The 25,168-nt window shown below is 42.7% G+C and overlaps 1 protein-coding gene across 1 annotated transcript in view; it reads left to right on the forward strand.

Annotated features, from left to right (window-relative positions):
• Positions 1–25,168, forward strand: part of cyfip1 (cytoplasmic FMR1 interacting protein 1) — a 28,527-nt gene that overhangs the window by 622 nt on the left and 2,737 nt on the right. The window contains exons 2-27 of the mRNA XM_041935929.1: positions 5,417–5,537; positions 5,955–6,044; positions 6,541–6,618; positions 6,996–7,097; positions 7,191–7,372; positions 8,132–8,228; positions 8,510–8,638; positions 8,761–8,865; positions 9,020–9,111; positions 9,667–9,784; positions 10,277–10,399; positions 10,616–10,741; positions 10,822–10,988; positions 12,190–12,337; positions 13,272–13,425; positions 13,517–13,673; positions 15,140–15,236; positions 15,465–15,541; positions 15,772–15,880; positions 15,983–16,102; positions 16,226–16,425; positions 17,919–18,006; positions 23,296–23,439; positions 23,531–23,621; positions 24,690–24,820; positions 24,945–25,017. Of these exons, the coding sequence (XP_041791863.1) occupies positions 5,421–5,537; positions 5,955–6,044; positions 6,541–6,618; positions 6,996–7,097; positions 7,191–7,372; positions 8,132–8,228; positions 8,510–8,638; positions 8,761–8,865; positions 9,020–9,111; positions 9,667–9,784; positions 10,277–10,399; positions 10,616–10,741; positions 10,822–10,988; positions 12,190–12,337; positions 13,272–13,425; positions 13,517–13,673; positions 15,140–15,236; positions 15,465–15,541; positions 15,772–15,880; positions 15,983–16,102; positions 16,226–16,425; positions 17,919–18,006; positions 23,296–23,439; positions 23,531–23,621; positions 24,690–24,820; positions 24,945–25,017 (3,115 nt within the window). The 5' untranslated portion in view covers positions 5,417–5,420. The remainder of the gene's footprint in view (positions 1–5,416; positions 5,538–5,954; positions 6,045–6,540; positions 6,619–6,995; positions 7,098–7,190; positions 7,373–8,131; positions 8,229–8,509; positions 8,639–8,760; positions 8,866–9,019; positions 9,112–9,666; positions 9,785–10,276; positions 10,400–10,615; positions 10,742–10,821; positions 10,989–12,189; positions 12,338–13,271; positions 13,426–13,516; positions 13,674–15,139; positions 15,237–15,464; positions 15,542–15,771; positions 15,881–15,982; positions 16,103–16,225; positions 16,426–17,918; positions 18,007–23,295; positions 23,440–23,530; positions 23,622–24,689; positions 24,821–24,944; positions 25,018–25,168) is intronic.

Consider the following 25,168-nt stretch of genomic DNA (forward strand, 5'->3'; position numbering starts at 1 on the left):
GCCACTAATTGTGAGTTGGGGCAGGGCAGTATGTGTCCGTCAGGTGTGATTGCCACAGTAGGAGAGAAGTTAAGCTAGTTTTTAAAAAAGCTAAAGTTATACGATATTATCTGGGCTAACAAACTGTCAGCAAGTGAACAATGTAAACTCGAACTAATGCTGCTGTTTCTGGGGCTCTTTTTCTGTTTCTCCTCCGTTTGTTCCTGTGGGACGTACTGTAATAAGTCAGCTGTTGTGTTCAGGAACCAGACTGTATTCCCCACCCTCCTGATGTTGCATTCACTGCCCAGCCATTCACTCAGAATGCCAGCTCAGTCAGCCTTTTCCAACATGACAAAACGTCATATAAACATTTGGAAAAAAGTACTCATATTTTTGCACGAGATTATATTTCATTTTAGAGGAAAGTTATGGCAACGGCTGTGTTGAGTGTCCATCAAACCTGGAAACTGTCACTTGATTCATTGCTGCGCTGCTTTCAGGAGCTTATCTCTCTTATCAGTGTTAGCTCGGAGGAATCATAAGGAAGGAAGGAAGGAAGGAGAGAGAAGTTACTGTAGGTATAAACCGCATTTGTTGTTACTTTGGTGAAAGTGGTGTTTTTTCTTCCTGCGGTTTAATTTCGTCTTCAACTGTGCTGTAAAGTTCAACTGGGGATAACACACCTCAAGTGATACATGCAGCAGACTGTATATACAGTGGTTGTGCCACTGAAACTGCATAGTGGATTTCCATTTCCTGCAGTTGTTTTGTAGTGGTTACTAATTAAACCTTTTGCATATTTGGGGACCTTTGAAATGTCTTTGCTAAACTGAAATCTGCTTTGCAGTTGGAGGTCCTCTTTAAATATATGAGTCCAATGAAAATAAGTTGGCATTAATCAATGGAGTAAATATACAAGACAAACCAAAAACAGGCTACACAGGCATGATGATCTTCATTTTGATGCCTCCTAAGTTTGCATTTAGTTGTGTCCCAAGTAGCAACTGCTGTTTGGATCAAGATTGCTTTGCACTGACTTGTGGAAAAACTGAGATATATTGAGATGCACTGATAAGTGGTGTCATTGCATCCTGCAAAATAAGCGTTGAAAAGGTGTTTTCACACCTCAATCTAGAGAAACATCTACAACTTCCTTCAGAGGGGCACCGTTTGGTGCAACTAGCACATCTATTGGCTTTCATTGCAGCTGTTTTCTGTTTGCCATCTTAGAGGAAATGTTTTAAGTACATGTTCTGCAGGGCATAGATCGTTGCTCTTGCATCTGAGGAATACAAGGTAGTGGCTTCCCACCCATCTTCAGAGTTGAAAAGATCTGTGAAAGTGTGATCTGCTGGTGTTGGTTTGCAGCAGAGCTTGTTAAAGTGTCTTATGTTTCATCTGCTCTCTTCATCATTTGACAATAGCATTTGAACATCGAAAGCCACACTGTACCACAGACTGACCTATCTGCTGCTGTTTGCATGCATAACTAGTTTGATGGAACAAAACTAGCAGGGATCTCCACTAGCAGGGATATCCATCCATGCATACACTTTCAGTTTTACCTGTGGAGGTTTTGAGATCTCTGTCTTCAACATTTCTGCTGCCACTGCACTACAATGGTGGTGAACGGAATATTATATCTGTGGTGTTCACAGCATAGAAAAATGATGTCTGAAAAACGCAACAGCAATGTGCCTTGAAGAACCTGGTCAGTCTACCCATGGCCTTGTCAGATGAACTTGATTATGTGTTCATTAGGATTGATTTTAAGTTGCAGTAAGCAGCTATTTCAACTGTTTATCAATAAATTTTAACTTAAAATGTAAACTAATCAGTTGCCTTTAGATCGCTATTTCAACCATATCTGTAGCTGTTTCGATGTACATCTTGGCAAAGGCAGAAGTACCCCGTGGGGTATATTCCTAGCTGGAAATAACAGATTACCCACAGACTTGCAAACTTTTCATTGTGACTATTTCTTTGGCAGAAAGTAGTTTCTCCTATTTTTCACTCAGTTTAGTTAATTTTGTTCATTTCTCGACACTTAATGCCTTTTGGTGGATGCTGTTATATTATCTTAAAGCATCTTAAGTGGTTTCAAAAGGAGCTACGAAGCTGAAGTGAACTATTGCTGGTATTATTCTCCTGTTGCTTGGTCGTGTCCAGGTTACCTACTTGAGGCTGGTTTAAGCTCCTTACTGTGTAATTACGAGGGCGCCCTACAAGCACATGGTGTACAACCAGCAGTGGGCACAGTGGCCGACAACCTGGCAGGCCAAATGAACGCTTAAAGAGGCATGCCTCTTCTAATTTGTCCCTCACCTGTCTCTTACAAGAGCAGACAGCTCCAGATGCTACAGTCTAAACTGGAACTGTGCACCAAAGCAAAAGCCACCAAAGTTCCTTTTATGATAATGAACATAGTTTCTCTCCACAGTTAAAGCTGACCAATAGGCTCCGATTGTTCTTGCTTTAATTAGAACATTTTTCAAAGCTATTGCATGTTTTCTCTGTTCTTTCTTTTCCACATGAACAAAATGAACTAATTAAGTCAGAAAATGTATTTTTTGAAATGCAGAAGTCTCTGTCTGTGTCCTTTTCTATTAGTTACTTTCAGTTTCCTGGACGTCAGCTTAAATGTTCAGTGTCAGTCCTTCCCTGTCTTGAAGTTGACCGCACATCACAGGCTGTCGTTGTCTGGGCTTCATACTTCCCTGTTTTGTGACTAAGATGACTGATCTGTAGTCTGATTTGCTGCTTACTTGACCGTTTGCAGATCAGTTTGGACAACTAAAAAAAGACGTTTGGCTGAATCATTCATGAGACGAGTTCTGAGAGCTGCTTTGCATTGATGGCACTTCCCATCTGACTTCCTCCTCTATTTAAAAAAAAACCTGTATTTTGCAATTAACCACACCTATTTTTACTCTCTTTACAGCCGAATAACGTTTGTTATTGTGTTGTATGCTTTGGCATTGCAATTGAGAATAATTCCAAAAGCAATATAAAAATGTTGATTACTAGTGACATTACTTGCAGTGCAGTCTCTGAGTCTTTGAAGAGTAATACAATTTTACTTTTGTTGGCTCTATTCGCCCAAACATCTGATCTGAAATCAAACAATGACTGTGATGTCCAGGTGCTGACTTTCAACTTTAGTTTGAGTGTCTATATTGAGTGAAACGTGCAGGAACTTTCAAAAGGGTACAATTTATGTACCTTTCACCCATTAGAGACTGAAGCATCCTCAAATGTTCTAAACCTGCAAACCAGCAGTTGACTGAGTCATTGGGTCATTTAAAGTACATTGAACTGGAGTAAGGAGCCAAAACAATAGAAAATGTGTCACAGTCCAAACTTAGGAAATGACTGGCATTGTTTGTACATTTATGAGGTGACAGATCAGTTTGTCAGCACTGTGATGCTGCTTTTCAGAGCATTAGCATGTGAACTGAAGTGAAGTCAAGCTAATCCTTTAGTTAAGTACTAATAAGTGCTATTTCAAGGTACCACAAAGACCTAATAGTGCTTTGCATCACTTGTGTTTTACTAAAATGGTTTTCAGAATGATAAATAAATCTGTAGTGATGAAGCCTAATTTACAAAGAAGTGCCTTTCAGACCCTGCAGTATTTAAAAAAAAAAAAAGAAAGATTTTTTTTGGACTGTGAAGAAACTTTATTTAATCTCATCAATACAAGGAAGTCTCAACGCTACCGAAACAACCAACCAGCCAACATTTTTGTCTGTGCCTCATGTCTGCAATCAAAAGAGCAGCTGCCTTTTGTAATCTGATGCCGTCGATGGTGGTCACTATGCGTGCACATGCTTTGTGGAGGGCGTGCCTGGGCTTGCATTAGCCAACCAGGTCCTCTGTATGCTTTGCATAATGCCTGCATAATGAAGAATAAAAATGTTTGAATGGAAAAAGAGGGATTAGGGAGCTGAAATCATGGGTCCTCTTTTAGCTAAATCTGGTATGTATGAAACATAATACTTCTATCCACGCTTGAGGTAAGGTAAATGGTTATCTACTACTAGATAGCAACATTTAGCATCATATTCTAAGGTCAAATGATGGTTATTTGTTAGCATTCAACAGCCACATATCCCATGAGTCAGCGGGGCGGGACTTTGTATTTGCCATACACGTACAGTGGTGATTTCATTGGAAGTCAGTGAGCATTACTGTCAGCCATCCAGTTGTTGATGTGTGTTAAATTCGCCCTTACAATGTGAATATCCTGCAGCTGTCTGTTGAATATATGGAGCCTCTCCTCTCTTTGTGCTCTGTGCTGTACTTCCACCTACAGAGCAGGAGGTCAGTGACCTCCTCTGACCCTGGGCCTGTGCACGCAGTGACTGCCAGGCTTTTGTGTTGGTGGTTAGTCGCTGTGGATTGTTTGACTCGCTCAATTCTGATTGCAATGGGTTTTTTGATTGTTCAGTGACGTCCGAAAGTCAGCCGTCAGCAGCAGCGTGAGAATGCAAACCAAAGCATACCGCCCCACATACTAATACTGTACTAATCTGTTTGCTTTTGATTTAATTTCTTTGACAGCATGCGTTATGTTCTTGGTAGGAGTTGAGAAACGTGAGAATATGTGATAACTACAGTTTCTACTTAATTTGAAAGAAAGCTTTTCCTGAAATTAATTACATAGAACATCAATGAGGCAACCGAGCAGGAAATTTCACACAGTTTGTGAAATTACACTGTTTTTGCGGTACTGCTTTGCTATCAAAGATATGCTCCATGCTCCCAATGAGACATTAACTCACATTAACCACGTGGAGTTGTTTCATCACACGCAGGTCTGCACATGTACTAAGTGCAAAAAACATTCAGGTTTGTGAAATATTTCTGCACACAAACCTATGACCAGACAGAGGAGGGATATGCATGAAACAAGGTGTGAAGATAAACAGATAAATGATAATGCCAGATGGATTACGTCAGTTTGTTTTCAACAGTGCATGGACTAAGATTCAGCACTCACCTTGGTGGTTGATAGTGAGGCTGTTTGGGCAGGAAGCTATGTGCAGGCTGTCAGGACAAACAGAAACCTAAATCACTGTGAAAGTCCTCTGATGGGCAGCGTTCTGCCTGCAACTGCACCAGCTTATTATTTATTTGGGGTTTGCAGGGCTTTAGGATGAACTTCAGTTTAGCCCCCCCAGCATTCTCCTCCTCCAAAAAAAATGTCTCTCTTACGCCTTTCTCTTATTCCTGTGACCTGTGTTTTCCAACCAAAACAACATGTAGCTACAAAATACATACACCAACAATGAAGCCAAAGTGCAGTAAGTGTGTCATTTGTTGTTGCACATGCATAAAAGCTGCCATGCTTTGTTGTGCTTGATAAGAGCTACGTATAGTTCCTGTTATTCCAGACAAAAGTTTTAATCATGCTCATTTTTGTCCTTTTCAGCACCATGGCGTCCACAGTGACTTTAGAGGATGCCCTCTCCAATGTGGACCTGCTGGAGGAGCTGCCGCTCCCGGACCAGCAGCCATGCATCGAGCCCCTCCCCTCCTCTGTCATGTTTCAGGTCAGTGCTTCATGGGCGAGTTTTCTGCTGTCCAGCCACTTACCTCCTATACAGTCTGTTAAGTCACACTTTATGCAGTCAGGCACATCATTCTTACTAACTTTATTCACGAAAGCTAATAGTGGTAAAGATATTTTTATTGAATGCACCATTCTGACCAACTGTTTAATTAGTGAGCACTTTTGACTACATTTCCATGCAACACTTAGAAATGATGACTGCAGAATGTTTTGGTTAAGGCGAGTCTATGGGATGGGCCGCTCCAGTCCAGCATTGACAATCTCACCAATCACATTGACTCGCAGTGGTTATTTGTAGCTTACATACCACCGTGCTGAATGTTTTGTTTTTGCTTATTATATGCCTATCTCTTGTAGCTGTCATGTTTTGTAATCATAATTTTCCATCTTCCCACAGCCCAACTTCAACACCAACTTTGAGGACAGAAATGCGTTCGTCACCGGCATCGCCAGATACATTGAGCAGGCCACTGTCCACTCTAGCATGGTACAGCAGGAGGGGGGTCACATCTCTGGGAAAACGCTGTATTAGTGCTTCATTTTTTTGTCTCAGTGCTCTCTCGCCTCAGTAATGACTTGGTGGGAAAAACAAATTCACCAGAATTGGGTCAAACACTTGCTGTGAACCGGATCTGGTAAAGACCCGTCCCACCAGAGCTTTTGGTATTGTGTAGCAGGCAGCTCCTAGGATCCAGGCCCAGAAGCAAATGGCCCGGGGACAAACGGATGCTTTGGACCATCTTTTACCAGGAATAGTAGTGCTTTGTGTCTAATTAGTGAGGGATAATTGCTCAGGATCTGAATCAAACAGCGCTTTGTGTGGAGGCAGAGCTAACACACTTCCCTGCCCCCCACTGGGAATAAATGACAGAAAAAAAGCAGTGGTGCATGCATGTTATGTGCTGTTTGTGTGTTGGTTTGTGTCTGGAACCGACTGATTCTCAGTTATCGGTGTGACTGACTGGTTCTGTTTGTTGAATTAGAATGAGATGTTGGAGGAGGGGCAGGAATATGCCATCATGCTCTACACCTGGAGGAGCTGCTCACGTGCAATACCACAGGTAATCACTAGGTTTCACATCACATCATCTGCAGACTGAAACCATTAGTCAGTTAATTTGTTGGCAAACATTAATTGGTAACAATTTTGAAAATCATTTTAGTCATTTTCCAATCAAAAATAACAAATATTTGCTGGTTCCAGCTTCTGAAATTTGAGGATCTGCATCTTTGTCTAATATCACTGCAAATTTGAATGTTCGTCTATGCAAAATTGCGATCAGCATTTTAATAGCAACTTTCTGACATGTTATAGACAAAACGATGAACTCCAGAATAATCAGTAATGAAAATAATAGCCCTGACCGTATCTGATAATATCTGAGTGAGCAAAAGCTTCATGAGGTCTCACTTTGTTTGCATTGTTTTTCTCTCACAGGTGAAATGCAACGAACAGCCCAACAGAGTGGAGATCTATGAGAAGACAGTGGAGGTCCTGGAGCCGGAAGTCACCAAGCTGATGAATTTCATGTACTTCCAGGTATTTTACATTCTCCATCCTGCAGCTACTGTCTGCTGTGTTCAGGCTGGCCAAGGTGCGAAAACCCAATGATTGCTTCTTCTTCTCTCCCAGCGTACAGCAATCGACCGTTTCTGCGGAGAAGTCCGTCGTCTGTGTCACACCGAGCGCAGAAAAGACTTTGTCTCCGAGGCGTACCTGCTAACCCTCGGCAAGTTCATCAACATGTTCGCCGTGCTGGATGAGCTGAAGAACATGAAGTGCAGCGTCAAGAACGACCACTCCGCCTACAAACGGTATTCAAGAACTTTGAAGGTTACACTGCATGTATCAACACACCTGATTACCGCAGCAGACACTAGGTGGCAGCATCACTCAGCATCCATGTAGAGCGTTCTGTGTCCTGTTTAACTCACCACTTGAACAGTGTGTGTGTATACCAGGGATTTCCAAAGTCTTTACACCCCACCCCGCAGCTTTTTTTGTCTGTATGTCAAGCCTTTCATCGCATGGAGAAAAACTGATTTTTGAAACATCTGTATATGAATGGATGGAATAGAGTGTCAGTGTACCAGGAATCTAATAACCATGTTAAGGGGAGTGTTCTGAGTCTTAGTATCAAGATATTGATAGTGCAGCATCCAAAAAAGGAAACATTGATGTATGTGGTAGCTCCTTTTATTGATGTCTGGCTGGATGTTTTGGAGCTACAGCTCTCAAAATGTCAACAGGAAGTATAATGTTGCCATGTATTCTATGAGTTTGCTGCTGAATGCTGAATTAGCTGTTAGAAGTCTCTATTTGCTATTCATCACTGGATGACTTTGATACTGAAGAAAACTTGGCAACATGATGTTTCTTGTTCTGCAGTGTGTTTTTTTTGTAAGCCACACTGGATCTAAAAATAAGCGTGTCATGTCTGTGTTTAGCTTTGACTGAGTTATGAGGCTTCACATCTCTCACTGTCCCCTCTGGGGAGGTGCGTCTCAACATTACAAAATCTGCTTGGTGTGAATTTTTTAATTAAAACAAAATCCGTTTCTTGCCTCGCCCAGAGCTGCCCAGTTCCTCCGAAAAATGTCTGAGCCTTCGTCCATCCAGGAGTCACAGAATTTGTCCATGTTCCTGGCAAACCACAACAAAATCACTCAGGTTGGTCAGATGTGCATCGTACTGTTCAGTCAACATTATTAAGATTGATGAAGTTCTCAGCAGCTGTGTTGCTGCTGTTGGCAGTTTGGTCAGAAGTATCAAAGCCACAGACTCTTCTTGCTTTGCTAACATCAGAATGAACATGAGTCTTTTTAAAGGCTTATGGAGGTGAATTAAGGTCAGGAACATTTGGAGAATACTGAAATGAGGAAAATGTGAATTTCCTGCATGATTAACGGCAGCGTGGTTTAATATTCGGCCTGTTTTGTGCTGCGCGTCAGTCTTTGCAGCAGCAGCTGGAAGTGATTAATGGATACGAGGAGCTGCTGGCAGACATCGTCAACCTGTGTGTCGATTACTACGAGAACAAGATGTACCTCACCCCCAGTGAGAAACACATGCTGCTCAAAGTAAGTGACGCCCTTCACCTGCAGGTTTGAATTGATCAATGATCGCCTCGGGGATGCTGCTCACTCTAAACCATGTACTGGAACATGTTGGCAATATTGAACATCCTGTATATCACCACCAGGTGATGGGGTTTGGCTTGTACCTCATGGATGGAAACAGCAGCAACATCTACAAACTAGATGCCAAGAAGAGAATTAACCTGACCAAGATTGACAAGTTTTTCAAGGTATGGAAGTGTGTACCTGTGGTAAATAGTAGTAGATTTCTCTTTTTTTGTACCCCTCTTGCCATTTTACCCTTTCAGTGACACAGTCGTTTTGGTTTGGGCTTCCACTGTTCAATATCAATAATGCAAATTTTTGTGTTCTTGGCGTTCACAGCAACTCCAGGTGGTCCCTCTGTTTGGTGACATGCAGATTGAGTTGTCCCGCTACATCAAGACCAGCGCTCACTTTGAAGAGAACAAATCCAGGTGAGGCAACACACTTCTTTAATGTTTTGATGTGGTTTATGCATTCCCATCAGCCTCTGCTATACATGGTGTTTAGTGCTCATTAGTAAATGTCAGCATGCTAACATTTACTAATGAGTCATTTTACCTGCTCGTCTCATCTTCAGGACTGAAAAAGCTTTTCTTTGAGGTGCATTTATGAGATGTGCTGATATACTGTCAGACTGTTGATGCGACTTTACTGTTGTTGCTGTCAATGTTTCCTTTCTATATGTCAAGGTTATTGTCTTTCAGTGTGTCAGATAAGTAACAGAATGACAGAATAGTTGTCTTGTCTACTTCTTTTGTTGAAACACTAAAGGGACCAAAACCGACAAGGAATTTATCCTGCCAGATGTCACCCTCATGACACTATGTCTCACCTCATTTTGCGTTTAAATTGTATCCTGCTCCATGTTCTTCTTCTCTGTTACTGTGTTTTTTTTTCTTCATTTCAGTGTTTGTATGTCTTTATTCTTTGTTATCAAGAATGTGTCCCTGAAGTCGTCGCTCTGCCTCTCGTCTCTTACCCCGTAGGTGGACTTGCACGTCTATATCCAGCAGCCCGCAGTATAACATCTGTGAGCAGATGATTCAGATCCGCGAGGATCACATGCGCTTCATCTCGGAGCTGGCTCGCTATAGCAACAGTGAGGTTAGTTTGAAATTCCAAAGGGCTTAAAGTGAGACGCTCAGGTGTGCAACTGGTGGACATGTGCTAGAGTGTTAGATTGTCTGTGAGGCTGAAGAGCGGATCAGAACATTACATGCATACTGTTTTCTCATTAAAAACATCCACCCCCTGGCTGGTGGACAGACAATCTCCTTTACAAGAAGGCTTTAAGAGCTCTGTCTTATGTGAGGGGATATTTGAATTCTCAGGGCTGATGTAACCAGCTTTTCAGCAGATGTCTTGCCACAGTGGATTTCCAGGACTCACAGCTCTGTGTGATTCACATGCAAGGTTAACTGACTCACTTGCGGATGAGAATTGCTGATGTGCTGAAGACGAAAATGTTGGGAATGAGAAAGTGATTTTATTTTTGCAGATTTCACCGATGTGTGCATGTACATCAGCAGTTTAAGGTGTGGGCATCCTGTGGTCTGCCAGGTGTGTGTTAAAGTGTGTTAATTTGTGTCCGTGTAGGTGGTGACCGGATCAGGGCGTCAGGAGGCCCAAAAGACTGACGCAGAGTACAGGAAGCTGTTTGACTTGGCCCTGCAGGGCATGCAGCTGCTCTCCCAGTGGAGCGCTCATGTCATGGAAGTGGTGAGGAAGCTGCACAGAGATGTAGATGAAACTGTTGTGATGACTTTTTGTTTCTTGTGTAAATTCTTTAACTTCAGAGCTGCAGAAATCATCAATCCTCAGGTTAAACACTGTGCTGTTTGTGGCTTTAATTGGCAGCACAATTCTCCTGATTGATTCGTGGTTGTGTATTTTTTGTGTGGACACGTTTCCAAAACTATCTTGCTTTCCCCACAGTACTCCTGGAAACTGGTTCATCCAACCGACAAGTACTCCAACAAGGAGTGCCCTGACAACGCCGAGGAGTATGAGAGAGCCACCAGATACAACTACACAAGCGAGGAGAAGTTTGCGCTGGTGGAGGTCAGTTGCATCTCCATCACACACGTGTTTTTTGATCTACTAGTTCTCTCACCGCTGATTGAATGATGTGCTTGTGGCAGGTGATGGCAATGATAAAGGGACTACAGGTGCTGATGGGACGCATGGAGAGTGTGTTCAATCACGCCATCCGTCACACCATCTACTCGGCTCTGCAGGACTTTGCTCAGGTCACTCTGCGTGACCCCCTGCGACAGGCCATCAAGAAGAAGAAAAATGTCATCCAGAGGTACGGCTCACACCACAGTCACTAGTCACCTTCACATCTCGGCTGCAAAAAAACACCCATACATAAACGATTGTGTTAATAATATCACCCAGAATTTATCCTGGTAGTATGAATTATTCAAGCCCTGTGACTGAGTGGGACCGCTGGCCAATGAACCAAGCAGAGGCAGACTTGAGAGGATTTTGCAGAGGTGTTTTGCAGTAGTTATGATAATTATGTACTTCAGACATACTGAGCTTTGAGGTGGACACCTGAGACTTTGGATTATGCAACACAAGTAGTTTAAGAGGTTTGTATGGATTAAAGAGTGGCTGTGACTTTTTGATTTATCAGTGAAGGATATGAGTATACATAAAAGTTTTAAAGATGAATATAGTCAATATTTCAATAACAGCAATAAATCAAATATGTGAAAGGTGTCGTTCAGATAAATATCGCCTGACTCCACAGTTTCTCTCAACTCTATGGAGCTTTTAGCTTGTTTTGATTTTCTGACCCCCAGCTCTCCTGTTTTTGTTCAGTCTTGCTCATTGGGTTATTTTTGGCTGCAGCAGGCAGCTGTTTTCAGTAGAAAAGCTCTAAAACCCCCCTGCAGTGTGCTATCTCTGTAACACCAAACGACTAAAGACAGTTAAAGTTTAGCAGTTTAGTTTAGCAGCAAAATAATGATATATATGATTTTTCCCTTAAGTGCTGTTGGAGAGCAAAACATGCTACGTGGGGAGTGAATATTGCCTTGCATTCATTTATTGCACAACTTCAAATGAATGCCAACGTTTGCTGACACGTTTGTCATATCAACCTCAAAGGTGATATGTCAGTGTTGTGTTGGCAGCTTGTTTCCACAGTGATCAAAATGCTTAAATTAGATTAAAATTTTTGCTTGAAGTATCCCTTTTAAAGCAATCACCATAAATGTACATAATCTGAACTCTGTTTTTCTATTGGAAATTGACATTTTTGTTGGGATGGTGAATCTTTTATCCTGCAGATGTCCCTAAATGCACCAGTAGAAATCTCCCTCTAGCAAGTTTGTCACAGCAGCAACACTTCCTGCATACTTCATGACATTCACAACTCATAAGAGAAGCTCTGTGCAGGGGTTGCAGTGTGCGTGACTGTTTGCGCTCATGCATAGACTCCCTATCCAATGGTTGACGAGAAAACTCATTGCGGTCTTTGAATGGTCCTCTCACTGCAGCGTCCTCCAGGCCATCCGGAAGACGGTGTGCGACTGGGAGACGGGCCGGGAGCCGCACAACGACCCTGCCCTCCGTGGAGAGAAAGATCCCAAGGGTGGCTTTGACATCAAGGTTCCTCGCCGTGCAGTGGGGCCCTCCAGTACACAGGTCTGGCCTCCACGCCTCTGCTCATTCTCCTTAGCCACACCTCGCTCTAACTCTTCCTCTCGTCATCCTTTTCCCTCACCTGCAAGGTTTTGCTCACTGTGAGCCGGGCTGCTGCAAGTCCACATTAATCAGGCTTATGAAGCTCACGCAGCCCCTGAGACATCAGATTTGAGCTCAGGCCTGCAACATGTCATGTGAAAGTTGAATCACTCCTGGATAAAAGAGAAAGGAGATGGTATGAGCTCAGAAGATCTCAGGCTGTGCTGCTCTGCCTCATAAACCAGCCGGTTCTTTATTCTCTCGTCACTCCATCTCTGAATGACTGTTGATAAGCCTAAATTGCTTACTCATTCAAATCCATACATCACAGTGCTGAATAGTAATCATCTGTGCAATTATATGTCACACATATTGTGTTGAGCTCCCTTATGTTGCATAAACCACGCAGATTTAGCAGCTTAGAGCTCAGTTCCAAGAATTAATCTGTTTTCCAGGTGCAGGACTATAAAGCTCAGCTAAACAATGACCTTCTGTGTTTATCTACCCCGAATCAACAGATTTCAGCTCTGGTGTTTTGATCAGTAAATGATGGAGATGATGGCTCTAAGAAAATTTGCCTTCTGAGGTGAACTCAAGTGTGTATTGAGTGAGCATCAAAAGGAAGATGTATGATGCATGTGCAATTCAGATTTCCTGTATTTTTAATGAGATACTACGGCACGCATGAAGCAACAGAGAGAAGAGCTTTTATTAGATTATATTAGATTAGAATACTTCTTTTTTAAGGCTGTTGGTGTTTGAGGGAGATGTCGCTAGTAAAGCCAACAGTGTGCTGACATTAATAACATTCTTACATCAACATCAACTTACATTGTTTTTCTTTTTCTTTTTTCAATAAATCATCTTTTTCTTTTCTCCTTTTCTGTCTGTGCAGCTGTACATGGTGAGAACGATGCTGGAGTCTCTCATTGCTGACAAAAGTGGCTCTAAGAAGACTCTGCGCAGCAGTCTGGAAGGTCCCACCATCGTGGACATTGAGAAGTTTCACCGCGAGTCCTTCTTTTACACCCATCTGCTGAACTTCAGTGGTAAGAAAAAGCGAACAGTTTGACCCTGTAGCTCTCTGCTGTCAGCAGACCCTCTAATAAAGAGCTGTTTCTATACTCCTCCTCTGTGCAGAGACCTTGCAGCAGTGCTGTGACCTCTCCCAGCTCTGGTTCAGGGAGTTCTTCCTGGAGCTCACAATGGGCCGCAGGATCCAGTTCCCCATCGAGATGTCCATGCCCTGGATCCTCACCGACCACATCCTGGAGACGAAGGAAGCATCCATGATGGAGTGAGGATCTTTTCCGTCTTCTGTGACAAAGATTACTGTGGGGAAACAGTTTCTCACCCCGAACAAGAAATGTTTCAGCCACGTTTTTCAGTAGTTTTTCATCTCACGTGCGTCTGACAGAACAGATTCGCTTCGGTTCTAATCAATACAGCTGTGTAACCGTTTGTCTTTCACTCATGCTATACTGTACATTTGTAAACATGCCCCAAAGTGCATTTTTAAGCTTCAAGTTTGTTTTTTCACATTTACTACAGTGATAGTGTGTTGGGCTCTGAGTGCTGCTGAAATGTGGGTGACCTACACTCACTTCTGTGCCTAATGGCATCCTACGTAGACACAGATGGAACAGATGCTGCTGCTGCTCTGCTAACATGCTGCCGTCAGTGTGCAGGCTGTGTAGACTGTGTTAGACATTTCCCTCCCATTCCCGCTCTATTATTGTTTAGAAATCCATATATTTTAGCTGTTTGTCTTTCTGGGAGCTTTTCTGCAGCTTTCATTAGGTCTGCACAGTAAATCAGCCTGCGAATCATGCATCAAGCAGTGGAAAGCTTGGATGCATGGAGCGTCTCCTGTAACCAGGCCTCTGACGGTGTTTGCAAACGTTTGGAGGAGCGGGGATAGTGACACTTATGGATATTGCGAGGCAACAACTATGGCTTTAGAAATGCCAGCGTCCAGAAGTGGCACCACAGAAGTTCTCCCTAGTGTAGTTTGATGGTTGGAAGTACTACGATGCAACACTGTGCCTTTGTCTTGTCAAAAAGAAAGCATAAAATTTGGTTTGAAAAGGTTCTGGCAGTGTGAGATCATTAGTGGTGTGACTGGCTGGAGGCATTCAGCAATTTCGCTGGTTGCTTCTTCTGTTTTCAAAAAGGGTAAATTCCTAAAAAATGGGATTAACCGTGAATGTTTTCATGTCTGTTTTAAATCTTTGCTGCAGGATTATGTTGATGCGAGGCAGGTTTTACATAAGCCATTAAGCACATCAACTGGCATGAGTCATAAGTGCTGTAATTCTTCAACTGTTCACCCAAAATTAACCCTCAAGTCAGCATTTCAACCATATTGATATTTAATATGGACAGGAATCGTTTTAAGGAACCCCAATAAATGAGATTTTCTGTCCAGATATTAATGGAGTTGACTGTACAGTGATATTTTTGCTAGTATGTGAAGCACATTGGTAAGTAAGCTCTGCAGCACAGTCATCTTCATTTAATATGTTGAACTCCTAAAACTTTGAAGTTCATTAAAGTTTTACGTTACCGACTAAAAATGCTCGACACGTTTCCCTGAACTCGTGTCTGAAAAGACTGAATCGAGCCATCAGAACTGGATTTATCTGGTTTTCAGATATAATGGTTGCTTTCTCCACTTTCTTTTTTCCTCTTTATGAACTAATATGCAGGCCTTTCTATTTCAGGCACTTTGGAATAAAACTTTTTTGCTTCTATCCACTGCAGGTATGTGCTGTACCCCCTGGATTTGTACAACGACAGCGCTCACTACGCCCTGACCAAATTCAAGAAGCAGTTCCTCTATGATGAAATAGAGGCTGAGGTAATGAAAGACTTGGTGCACGTACCGGATGATCCAATGTGATGGAGAAGCAGCACCAACTGCCATCTCGTCATCTAAGAATTGTGTGCTTGTGGTGTCAAACGAGTTTCGTGTCCATGCAAGAGCAACATTTTGAAACACGGTGTTTGATGTTATTTTTTTTATTCCCTGTTAAGATGTTCGTCACAGATGGAAACATGTTTTCTCAAACATGTTTTGTTTTTTCAGGTGAACTTGTGCTTTGATCAGTTTGTCTACAAGCTGGCTGATCAGATATTTGCCTATTACAAGATTCTAGCAGGAAGGTAGGTGAAATATCCGGCATCTACTTCTTTTTTTCATATTGTTGGTGGGTTTACCTGTGTTGTAATGCAGTGATTCCCAACCTGAAGGGCCCCCTGGGGTACAGATATCCCTCTGTGTACCCCATGGGGCGCTTTAGCAGTTGTCATGGTTTGCAAGTTTGTAGAGTAGCTCAACTAATTTGAAAAAAAAAACAATGATTGTGATTTTTTTCTTTATTTCAACCATTCAGTCTTCTGCTTGACAAACGTTTGAGAGCCGACTGCAAGAATCAGGGGGCCAACATTCCCTGGCCGGCCTCCAACCGCTACGAGACACTTCTGAAGCAGCGCCACGTCCAGGTATGCACTGCACCGGTCCTGCGTTCTGATCGCTCGGTACCGCCACCCGCACTGTATCGCCATCATGTTGTGTCTGCCTTACTAACTGCTTGTGAATCTCAGCTTCTAGGCCGCTCCATTGATCTGAACAGGCTCATCACTCAGAGGGTTTCAGCTGCCCTTTACAGGTCTCTAGAGCTGGCCATCAATCGCTTCGAGAGCGAGGACCTCACATCAATCATGGTGTGTTTACTGTAATGGTTTTATAAATAGCATGGAGTATATTTGTGTTTGCTTCTTTTTTTCCACTACGTGCATTCATGTACAGTCATTAATTATTTTCCTGTGTGCATTACCTGGTTAAAGGAACTGGAAGGTCTCCTGGATATCAACCGCATGACACACAAGCTCCTCAGTAAGTACCTGACTCTGGACAGCCTGGACGCCATGTTCCGCGAGGCCAACCACAACGTGTCGGCTCCCTACGGCCGGATAACCCTGCACGTCTTCTGGGAGCTCAATTATGACTTCCTGCCCAACTACTGCTACAACGGCTCCACCAACAGGTGTGTTCGGGTCGCTGTCTAGGTCACGGTCAATGGGTTGTAGTCAATAATATGGCTGTCCTTCCTGGATTTAGAATGTACTTGTGGTAAAATACTTGGCTAATTAACTTTGACATTTGTTTAATAGAGATGTAGTATAAAATCACTTTTAAACCAAATGTTTTTCAAACATGAATTCCTGCCAGCAGGCTGCAATTATGATTGATGGTCATTTGGAAGTCAGATCAATCACTGATTGAATATGCACGCAGTGACACTGTTTGCTTGTGCATCATCTGCTTAGGGTCAGACAAACATTTCAAAATAAAATATGGTAAAGATCAATGAAAGGTCAGAATGATAAACCCAGATTTAAACCCTGATATCTAAATGCAACTAGTAAAAGTAGTAATAAGGCTGGATTACCAAGTGAGCAACTTTGCCAGGGCCTCAGACCTCCAGGGCCTGAAACAGCCCCAGCTTGACTCCATATCCTCTGCTTTTATGTATTTTGATTACTTGTCTTTTAGAGAAGCTCTTTGTCAAAATGTAGTTTTAAAGACCCTTATTATTTTAGTTACACCTGGGTAAAGGTAGTAATAGTACTGTACGGCTAAAACTTATTTTCAAAAGTAATTCATTAATCTAGTGTGTAACAAAACCCATCAGTTAGTCACATTTCAGAAGATGGAACCAGTGAATTTTTGCTTTAAAAATAGAGATACGAGAAAAGGATTTCCTGTTTAGTTTTTTGTTGTTCACCTTCTTTCTGCTCTATAGTACTTGTTGGTTTCTTGTTGGATATGATGAAGCTACCATGTATAGTGAGAGTCAACAGGGGCCAAAAAAACTAATATTTTTTCAAGGGCCCTCTTGCAGGTTAATCTGGCCACAAGTGAGTAGCAAATGCAATACAGACCTCAACAGTCAAAACCTTCTGTCTGCCAAGATTTGCTTGTTTTGGCCCAAATGTTATGAAAAGGTCTACAGCCATGCAGCAAAGTTCCAGTGTTAAGGGTAGACACAGTTGAAAAACAACTAATGAAGCTTTTAGTTAGATAAACTGTATCATCTGTTTGCTTAAATGTGGCTCATGTGGAGCCAGATCCCTGATTGCAGCAGACTCTTGCATTATATTTAGTATACAGAACCCCGACCAGAGGGGAAATCTCATAATCTGTGGATGAAAAGAGGGATTCTCAGTGGGCCTCTTTTGAAATAAGCAGTAACAGCATCTGTATAGTCTACAAATAAACACACAAGTTGAACTTGTTTGGCTGCTTGATAAGCCACAAATGATTTGTGTGCAGTGTTTGAATGCATTGTATTTCTGCTGCTTGCTTGCTTGTATCTCTGATGATAAAGCTGTTTCTGCAGCACAATACTGCAAGGTTATCTACAGCAGTCCCATTGTGCACGTGTGTGTGCGGGCATGTTTAAACCTCCTGCCATCCCTTTACCATGTGCATCATACCCTGATTTGATGTTTGATGAATCTGTATCTGTGTGCTCAGGTTTGTGCGCACCGTCCTGCCCTTCTCTCAGGAGTTCCAGAGGGACAAGCCGCCCACTGCTCAGCCTCATTACTTGTATGGGTCGAAGGTCAGTAAATTTTCTCCATCAGCCACAGAGAAAGCACGTCTCTTTGACTTTATTTTCTTGACATCCATCAGTGGAAGATATTTTTTTCTGCCATGACCTCGCTGGCGGTGTGTGACGTGTCTTTAGTCCACATGATGAAGCCAAGCATTCACTACATGTTAGCAACACATATATCTGCAGATTACAAGTAGGAAAGCGTCAGCATGGAAAACGATACGTTAAATATCTTACAACATGTGCAAATTACGTGGAAGAAAAATGTTTCTATAGAAAAGCCTAAATTTATATTATAAGAACATGTTCAGTTTCAGGACAGGATGAATTACTACTGCAAGTGTTGCATTTGCAGCACGTTTATCATTGAAAGCAGCGCCATGAGATTTTGTTTCTCCTAAACACAAACAGGATTTTACAGAGCCCAAGAGGTGTCATGGAGAAACAAATAAAATAGATATATTCTCTTGATTTAAACATTTTTGCTCTCAGATATTGTTTTTGGTGCTTTCAGACTTTGTCTCACTCTCTCTTTCGCTGGCCGTTGATGGCGAGACAACAATGATGTCAGGGCCTGATTTGCATGAAATGTGATATCCACCTGTCCGTCCTAAATCAAAACAAGTTACATGATGCTGAGTTGAGTGTCCAGGCCTGCTGAAGATAAGTTCAAGTGCAGTGCTGCAGAGAAAGCTGTTGATCAGGAAGCTCTTTCACGCACGGTGATGTGAACGGTTGCTACCTCTGTAACTGAAGAGAAATGGATACAGACACTCAGTCATTATAATCAGATGAATATGAATCAGATCTGATGGTGTCGCCTGACTGTCCGCCATCAGGCTACGTGATTCTGCGTAACCTGGGTATGCAGGCACGTAAACCAGGTGTGTTTTGGAGCAGCAGTTGCTCATATTGAATACTGAAAGTTAACCGCTGTCAGTAAGTAGTTAAGAAGAGAGGAAAGCAGCTGGAGGCTGTATGGCAGGCAAAAACTCTGGTTTTATGCACAAAGTGATGGATCCAAACAAAGCTGTCAGTGTGTTTGTTGCTGTTCTGCAAACAGATGATAAAGTGTGTGGGTAGGGGTTGCCAGTGGACTGAAGAAAACAATCATATTAGTAGTGTAGTAGTGTTTCAAACTAACTCATTTAAATCTAGAGCGTCATTAATTAAATCTAGAGTATGATTTAGAAAATTGGGAGCATGAATTAGTGGAAAAAGTATAAATGTTTGACACCTCCTGGGCTCTGCAGGATTTCATCAGTGGATAATAATACTCGGTGACAATTCAGTCCAGGCAGAACGTTGCTGTGATGACCTCAATCCAGTTGATTCAAACTGGCTCGGTGCCAGACAGCTTAGCGAGCGTCCTCAGCTCGTGCTCCTGGGTAATTATGTGGCCGGTGGTCTGCGCCGAGAGGAGGGGGCGTTGTATGATGGTGGCATGTTTGGCGCTGTCCTCGCTGGTTCTTCTGGGAGTGTAGGATCCAGACATGTCTTGGCGGGTGGAGTTGGTCGCCGCATGGCAGCCGTCCGCGGCCTGACTGGGGATGGAGCAGATGGTGTGGAGACATCCCCACAACAGGATGCCAGCGATGACCAGGAGCAAGATGCAGCAGGTCAGCCAGACGCCCATGGCGAGCTCCCAGCCTGCTCTGTCGTGACCTTCGCTGCTATCGCTCAGAGTGCTGAACACCTGGCACTGGTCCCGCACCGGATTGGCTGCCTGACACGTCACACACAAGAAGTAGGCGGTCTGGGGAAGGAGGTTGGCCAGGTGTGTGCTGGTCTGACTGACGGGGATTCGTTCCTCGTGCATGAAACTCTTGCGCTTGTAGCCCATCAGGAGGCTGTTCCAGTTCGGGTCATACATGACGCTGTAGAAGGTGTCCAGGCAGCTGGGGGACGACGGCCAGGTCACTCTGGCTGAGGTGGTGGAGATGTTGTAGACCACAATCCCCATGATGCAAAGCTGTCTCTGTAGTCTGTTTCTAGACCTGAGTTGATACTTGAAGTATTTCCTCAGTTATTAGAGTCTCACAGTGAAAACATGAACTGGAACAGAGAGATAACAAACACAGAATAAGACACTAAAAGAACAAATTCAGATTAAGTAAAACTGTAACACTGCAACAAATTTAGATTTTTGCGCTTCTCACTGAGGATCTCACACAGTATATTGAGCCTCCATCAATAACAAGCAGTCGCTGTGTCGACCACTTTAATTAAAACACCTTTTCTGCTAGATTGATGTAAACAGTGAGTCAATAAAAAAATGTAATTACATCCGTCCTACACATTGTGTTAACGGTGCATTAGTGTTAAACATAATTGATAAAAACATGTCGAGGCCACCTACCCATCCCACACGGGCATCATACAAAGCATAAAAAGTGAAAGAACAATATCAGCGGATAATAAGCTCTGTATGAGGGATTATCTGGAACACAGGGCAGTGGAGGGAGGCAGGCGAGTGTATTCACAGATGTTCAGCAAATTATATAATGCAGAATGATTTGTGAAGAGGCTCATCTGTGCCGGTAAGTCACCTGTGACGGGACAGGTGACAACCTGACAACCTGGAGCGGGTCAGGTCTTAATAGTGCTGCAAGTGGCTTTAGCTTTTATTTGAGCATTATTTATCATGTTAGAAACTTTTCACTAATAGAATACAAAATAATAACATGGTATTCATCTAAAACAGGTGGTCAGGTGGGGACAATAGAAGCCTTTCAGGTGTTAAAATTGTTCAAAATGGAAGAGAAACTGTAGCACCGTTCTCAGAAAAGCCCAGATTTGATCTTCAGTGTTGAATTGTTTTGTTATTTACGTGGAACCAAGTGAAATTTAGTGTGAAATAATTAGAAGTGTTCATTTTGCTTTCCTCTGTTTGAACTAAGGGGGGTGAACTAAAAGGGGGAGAGGGGTGTGGCTCTCACTGGGAATAAGGTGCATTCAAGTATGTGGTCGAGCTGTGTTATTTTGCAGTTCTCTAGATTTTTAAGTGGGCTTTTCTAAGGAAGCCCTCATAAACAAATCTAAAGCAGCAACATTTTCAGGCACAATTAATAATTAATTAATTGCTTAATAATTTACATTTAAACTTAGAATTCCAGTCAAGCCAGGAAGCTTACATCTTTCAGGCTTTTATAGTGCAAGTCACTGTGGAGATGCTATTTTTCCACTTATTAAAATTAAGTAAACGCATCCTTTTACATGTTCTGTTGCCTCAGCTGGCATCCAAAGCAACAAGATATACTTGTCTATATGGTAATGATAAGAAAATCATTAGTGGCCATCCGTTCAAAGCACGACAGAATGGAAGACTTACCAGAAAAACCCTGCGAGCACGTGTTGAACATATCAATCTGTTGCGCCTGTGGTGATATTCTATCCTGTTCTCCCGCTGTTCAATCATTAAAGCATATATTCCACTGACATCGAGAGCTCTGATGTCGGGTGCTGCTGTGCAGGCTTTCAGCCTCAGGAGTGGACCCGAGATTGTTGTGTCTTTGTCTCCGCTACTGCCACTCTAGTGGGAGCGCTGCTGGATTAGAGCAGCTTCATTTCTCTGCCGACGGGGGAGAGAGAGGGAGGTCGGATCTCTCGCTGTGGATGTTAGAACAGAGTGCAACATGGAGCAACAGTTCGACAGCCAAATGGCTCGTTATATATACTTTTTCTAATGGTTGTAAATGTAGCTGCTTCGATATTGGTTTATGCTCCCATTTTTTCCCCACTTGTTCCTCTGCAGAAAATCATAGAGAAATTGATCATTAATGTCCTCTTCGCCATCGCTTTGGTCCGTGCCACGGTATCTGGAAAATCTAGAGGCGGCGTTTGGCAGGGAGCTGAAATGTTGCTCAGTTCGTCGATCCATCTGTTTGCAGCAAAGTCTCTCAACAACTGCTGTCCAGATTGTCATGAGATTTACTGTGGATATTCATGGTCCCCAGGGGAGGATTCCTAATGTTGCTGGTGACCCCCCCTGACACTCGCCACCCGTCAAGCTAGGATATTTTCACTTGGACACCAAAAATCTATTTGGAAGATTGCTGTGAAATTTATCCTTTGCACGTTTAACGTTCCCTGAGCTTTCCTCCGGCGCCGCCCTCTGGCCAAAATCTGAACTTTGCAGCCCAAATGTCTCATAATCTGTCAGGCAGGTTGCCGTTAAATCTAGAGTGATGAACGCGTTTCCATTGATGATCTCATCTTGGGACAATTTGTTCTAGCCACACTAGCGTTGGGTCTTAAGGGATGGAAATGTTAGTTGGTCGGTCCAGACTGAAACTTCTCAATGACTAACTGGATGGATCACCATGAAATCTGGTTCAGACAGTCATGGTCCTCAGAGGATGAATCCTAATGAATTTGGTGAGCCTAAGATTTCCTCAGGTGCCACCATGTTGATATTTGTGGTTTTGAGTGAAATATCTCAACAGCTATTGGATGACCTACCATGATATGTGATACAGACGTTCATGTCCCACCTCAGGATGAATTGTAATAACTCTGGTGACCCCCCTGACTGTTTATGCACCGCCATCATCAGTTTAAAAGTATAATGTGTCCAATACTGTGGTTTAAAACCAAATACCTAATAAACTGATGACTTTCCCAACAGCTTCAGCTGTGCTTTGTTTCTTATGGAAGTATGCTAACGTTTAGCATGCTAAGATTTGCTAACAAGACGGTAAACTTGGTAAACATTATGCTTGCCAAACATCAGCATTCTCGTTGTGAGTATGTTAGCATTCTGGTGTTAGCATTTAGCTGAAATCACCACTGCGCCTCGGTACAGCCTCACAGAGCCTTTAGCCTTTAGCACGGCTGCAGACGTCTTGTTATTTATTGTCCCATGTGGGTCGAACTTAATCTCAGAACTGTGTGGCTGCGGTTCATCCTCTCTGAATACTAATATTGTGGGGTTTTATGAACATTGTAGACTCTGTGGATGCTAGTAAGTTTTTTTTTATTATTTTATTTGCATTGTTGCTCCAAACAAACTGTTGATGTGTCCTTGGCTGTTGATGTATTCAAAGTGTTTACTGTGACAAAGTGACTCAGCCCTTTTATAACCACAGATACACCCACAGGATCCCAGTTTACCATCAGTACCCATTTGTTAATGAGTATGAGTGAACAGTGGCTTTAATAGAAAAAGATAATCTGTTTACCATTTATCTTTCGAATATCCGTCCTCACTCCCTGATGCATCATGGGTGATGACTGCACAGAATGTTTATTCAGATGATTTGAGTTTGAGTTTCACTGTCTTCGCTCTGATTGCAGACCTTGAACCTGGCGTACAGCAGCATATTTAGCACATACAGGAACTTCGTGGGTCCCCCACACATCAAGGTCATGTGCAGACTCCTGGGCTACCAGGGCATCGCTGTGGTGATGGAGGAACTGCTGAAGGTCGTCAAAAGCCTGGTGAGTAAGACTTTTGTAGGATCCATTTCTTCATGTTTCTGTTCTTCATCGTTGCCTCTTAACTGAATAACTGTATACGCTGCTTGTACAGCTTCAGGGCACCATAATGCAGTATGTGAAGACCCTGATGGAGGTGATGCCCAAGATCTGCAGACTTCCCCGCCACGAGTACGGTTCCCCAGGTAACTGATCATGTAACCTCTTCTTCTTGTGGCCATGAAAGCACACATTAAGACTCAAACCTCATTTCTACGCATTTATTGAATTTCCTTTGAGAAACTGGCAAATTGATTTAATGTCAAGTGATTTCAATGCTCCTTTTCAACATCTGTTGCACTAAAGTGATGAAAATGGCAGTTAAATTGCTGCTGAAAGAGCCAAGCTGTGCAACCACTAACAATGAGCAATTTGAAAGCTTAAAAGGTCCAGTATGTAGGATTTAGTAGCATCTAATGGTGAGATTGCAACAACTGAGTGTTTCTCACCTCACGCTCCACTTCCAAGCATGTCCAAGCCCAGATTTTCCACCACAGGTGAAAATCTGGGCTACTGTAGAAACCTGATCCAACATGGCTGACTCCATGTAATAGATCCCCCTGAATCCTAAACAGTGGACCTTTAATTGAAGCTTTCAAATATGAGGGGAACTATCCACAATAGCCGGGTTTCCATTCAAATGTATCTCAAATTTTAACTGAATTTCGAGAAAATCTGCAAAAGAAAATGTGAATGAAAGCTCGTTTCCATCCACCGTTTTTATGTGATTATTAGTTCATTGAGATAAACAGTAGGTGGCACCAAGTCTTGAGTTGGAAAACTATTCTAGAATTGGAGAAGAAGAGGACGCAACACAGAGACGTGATTAAAAGAGCGCCAGTCAAACAAAATACGCAAAAAAAACATTTTCTGTGAAACTGAGGACGTTTAAGTAAATTTTGCTGTTTCCTTCAACCTTTTATTGTGCGTTACTTCAAAGTGTGCTTTAAAATACACAGATGAACACAACTATTATTACTGAAATGAACTCTAGTGAGAAAGCTTGATTCAACAAATAACCTGGCATCACATCCGAACACACGCTGATTTTTTTCATATAAATGCAGGAGAGCAGAGTTGAGAATGAGTCATTTTACAGACCTGTGAAAATGACACCAGCAGTCCAAACGAGCCGCTGCATGTGCTCATTATTACTGAATGTGGTCCACCGGCTGCTCCACAGATATGAAATATTTGGCTATATTTCTGTTCAGGTATCCTGGAATTCTTTCACCACCAGCTGAAGGACATCGTCGAGTATGCTGAGCTCAAGACCGTCTGTTTCCAGAACCTGAGGGAAGTGGGGAACGCCATGCTGTTCTGCCTGCTGAGCGAGCAGAGCCTGGTACGGATCTCAGATAGAACGAATAACACTGAATTTCACTCATTCAGGATGCGACTCAAGCGTATTTTCATGCCTTTCATATGCACATGTCAGTGTTTTGACTTTCACTGCATCTCTCTCCCAGTCACAGGAAGAAGTCTGTGATTTGCTGCACGCTGCACCTTTTCAGAACATTCTCCCAAGAGTCCACGTCAAAGGTAAACACGTGAGAGAACATACAGCTTCTTTACAAATGGAGAGGTGTGCCTGGTGTTTTGAGTCAAGGGATAAGGCTGGTGTTTCGGAGCGAGTTCGTACAGCGTGCTGTCCGTCAACATCGGACGGCAAAAGAGTTTCTACATTTCAAAT

The sequence above is a fragment of the Chelmon rostratus genome, chromosome 4 (genome assembly GCF_017976325.1).
Source record: "Chelmon rostratus isolate fCheRos1 chromosome 4, fCheRos1.pri, whole genome shotgun sequence".
Classification (NCBI taxonomy): Eukaryota; Metazoa; Chordata; class Actinopteri; order Chaetodontiformes; family Chaetodontidae; genus Chelmon; species Chelmon rostratus.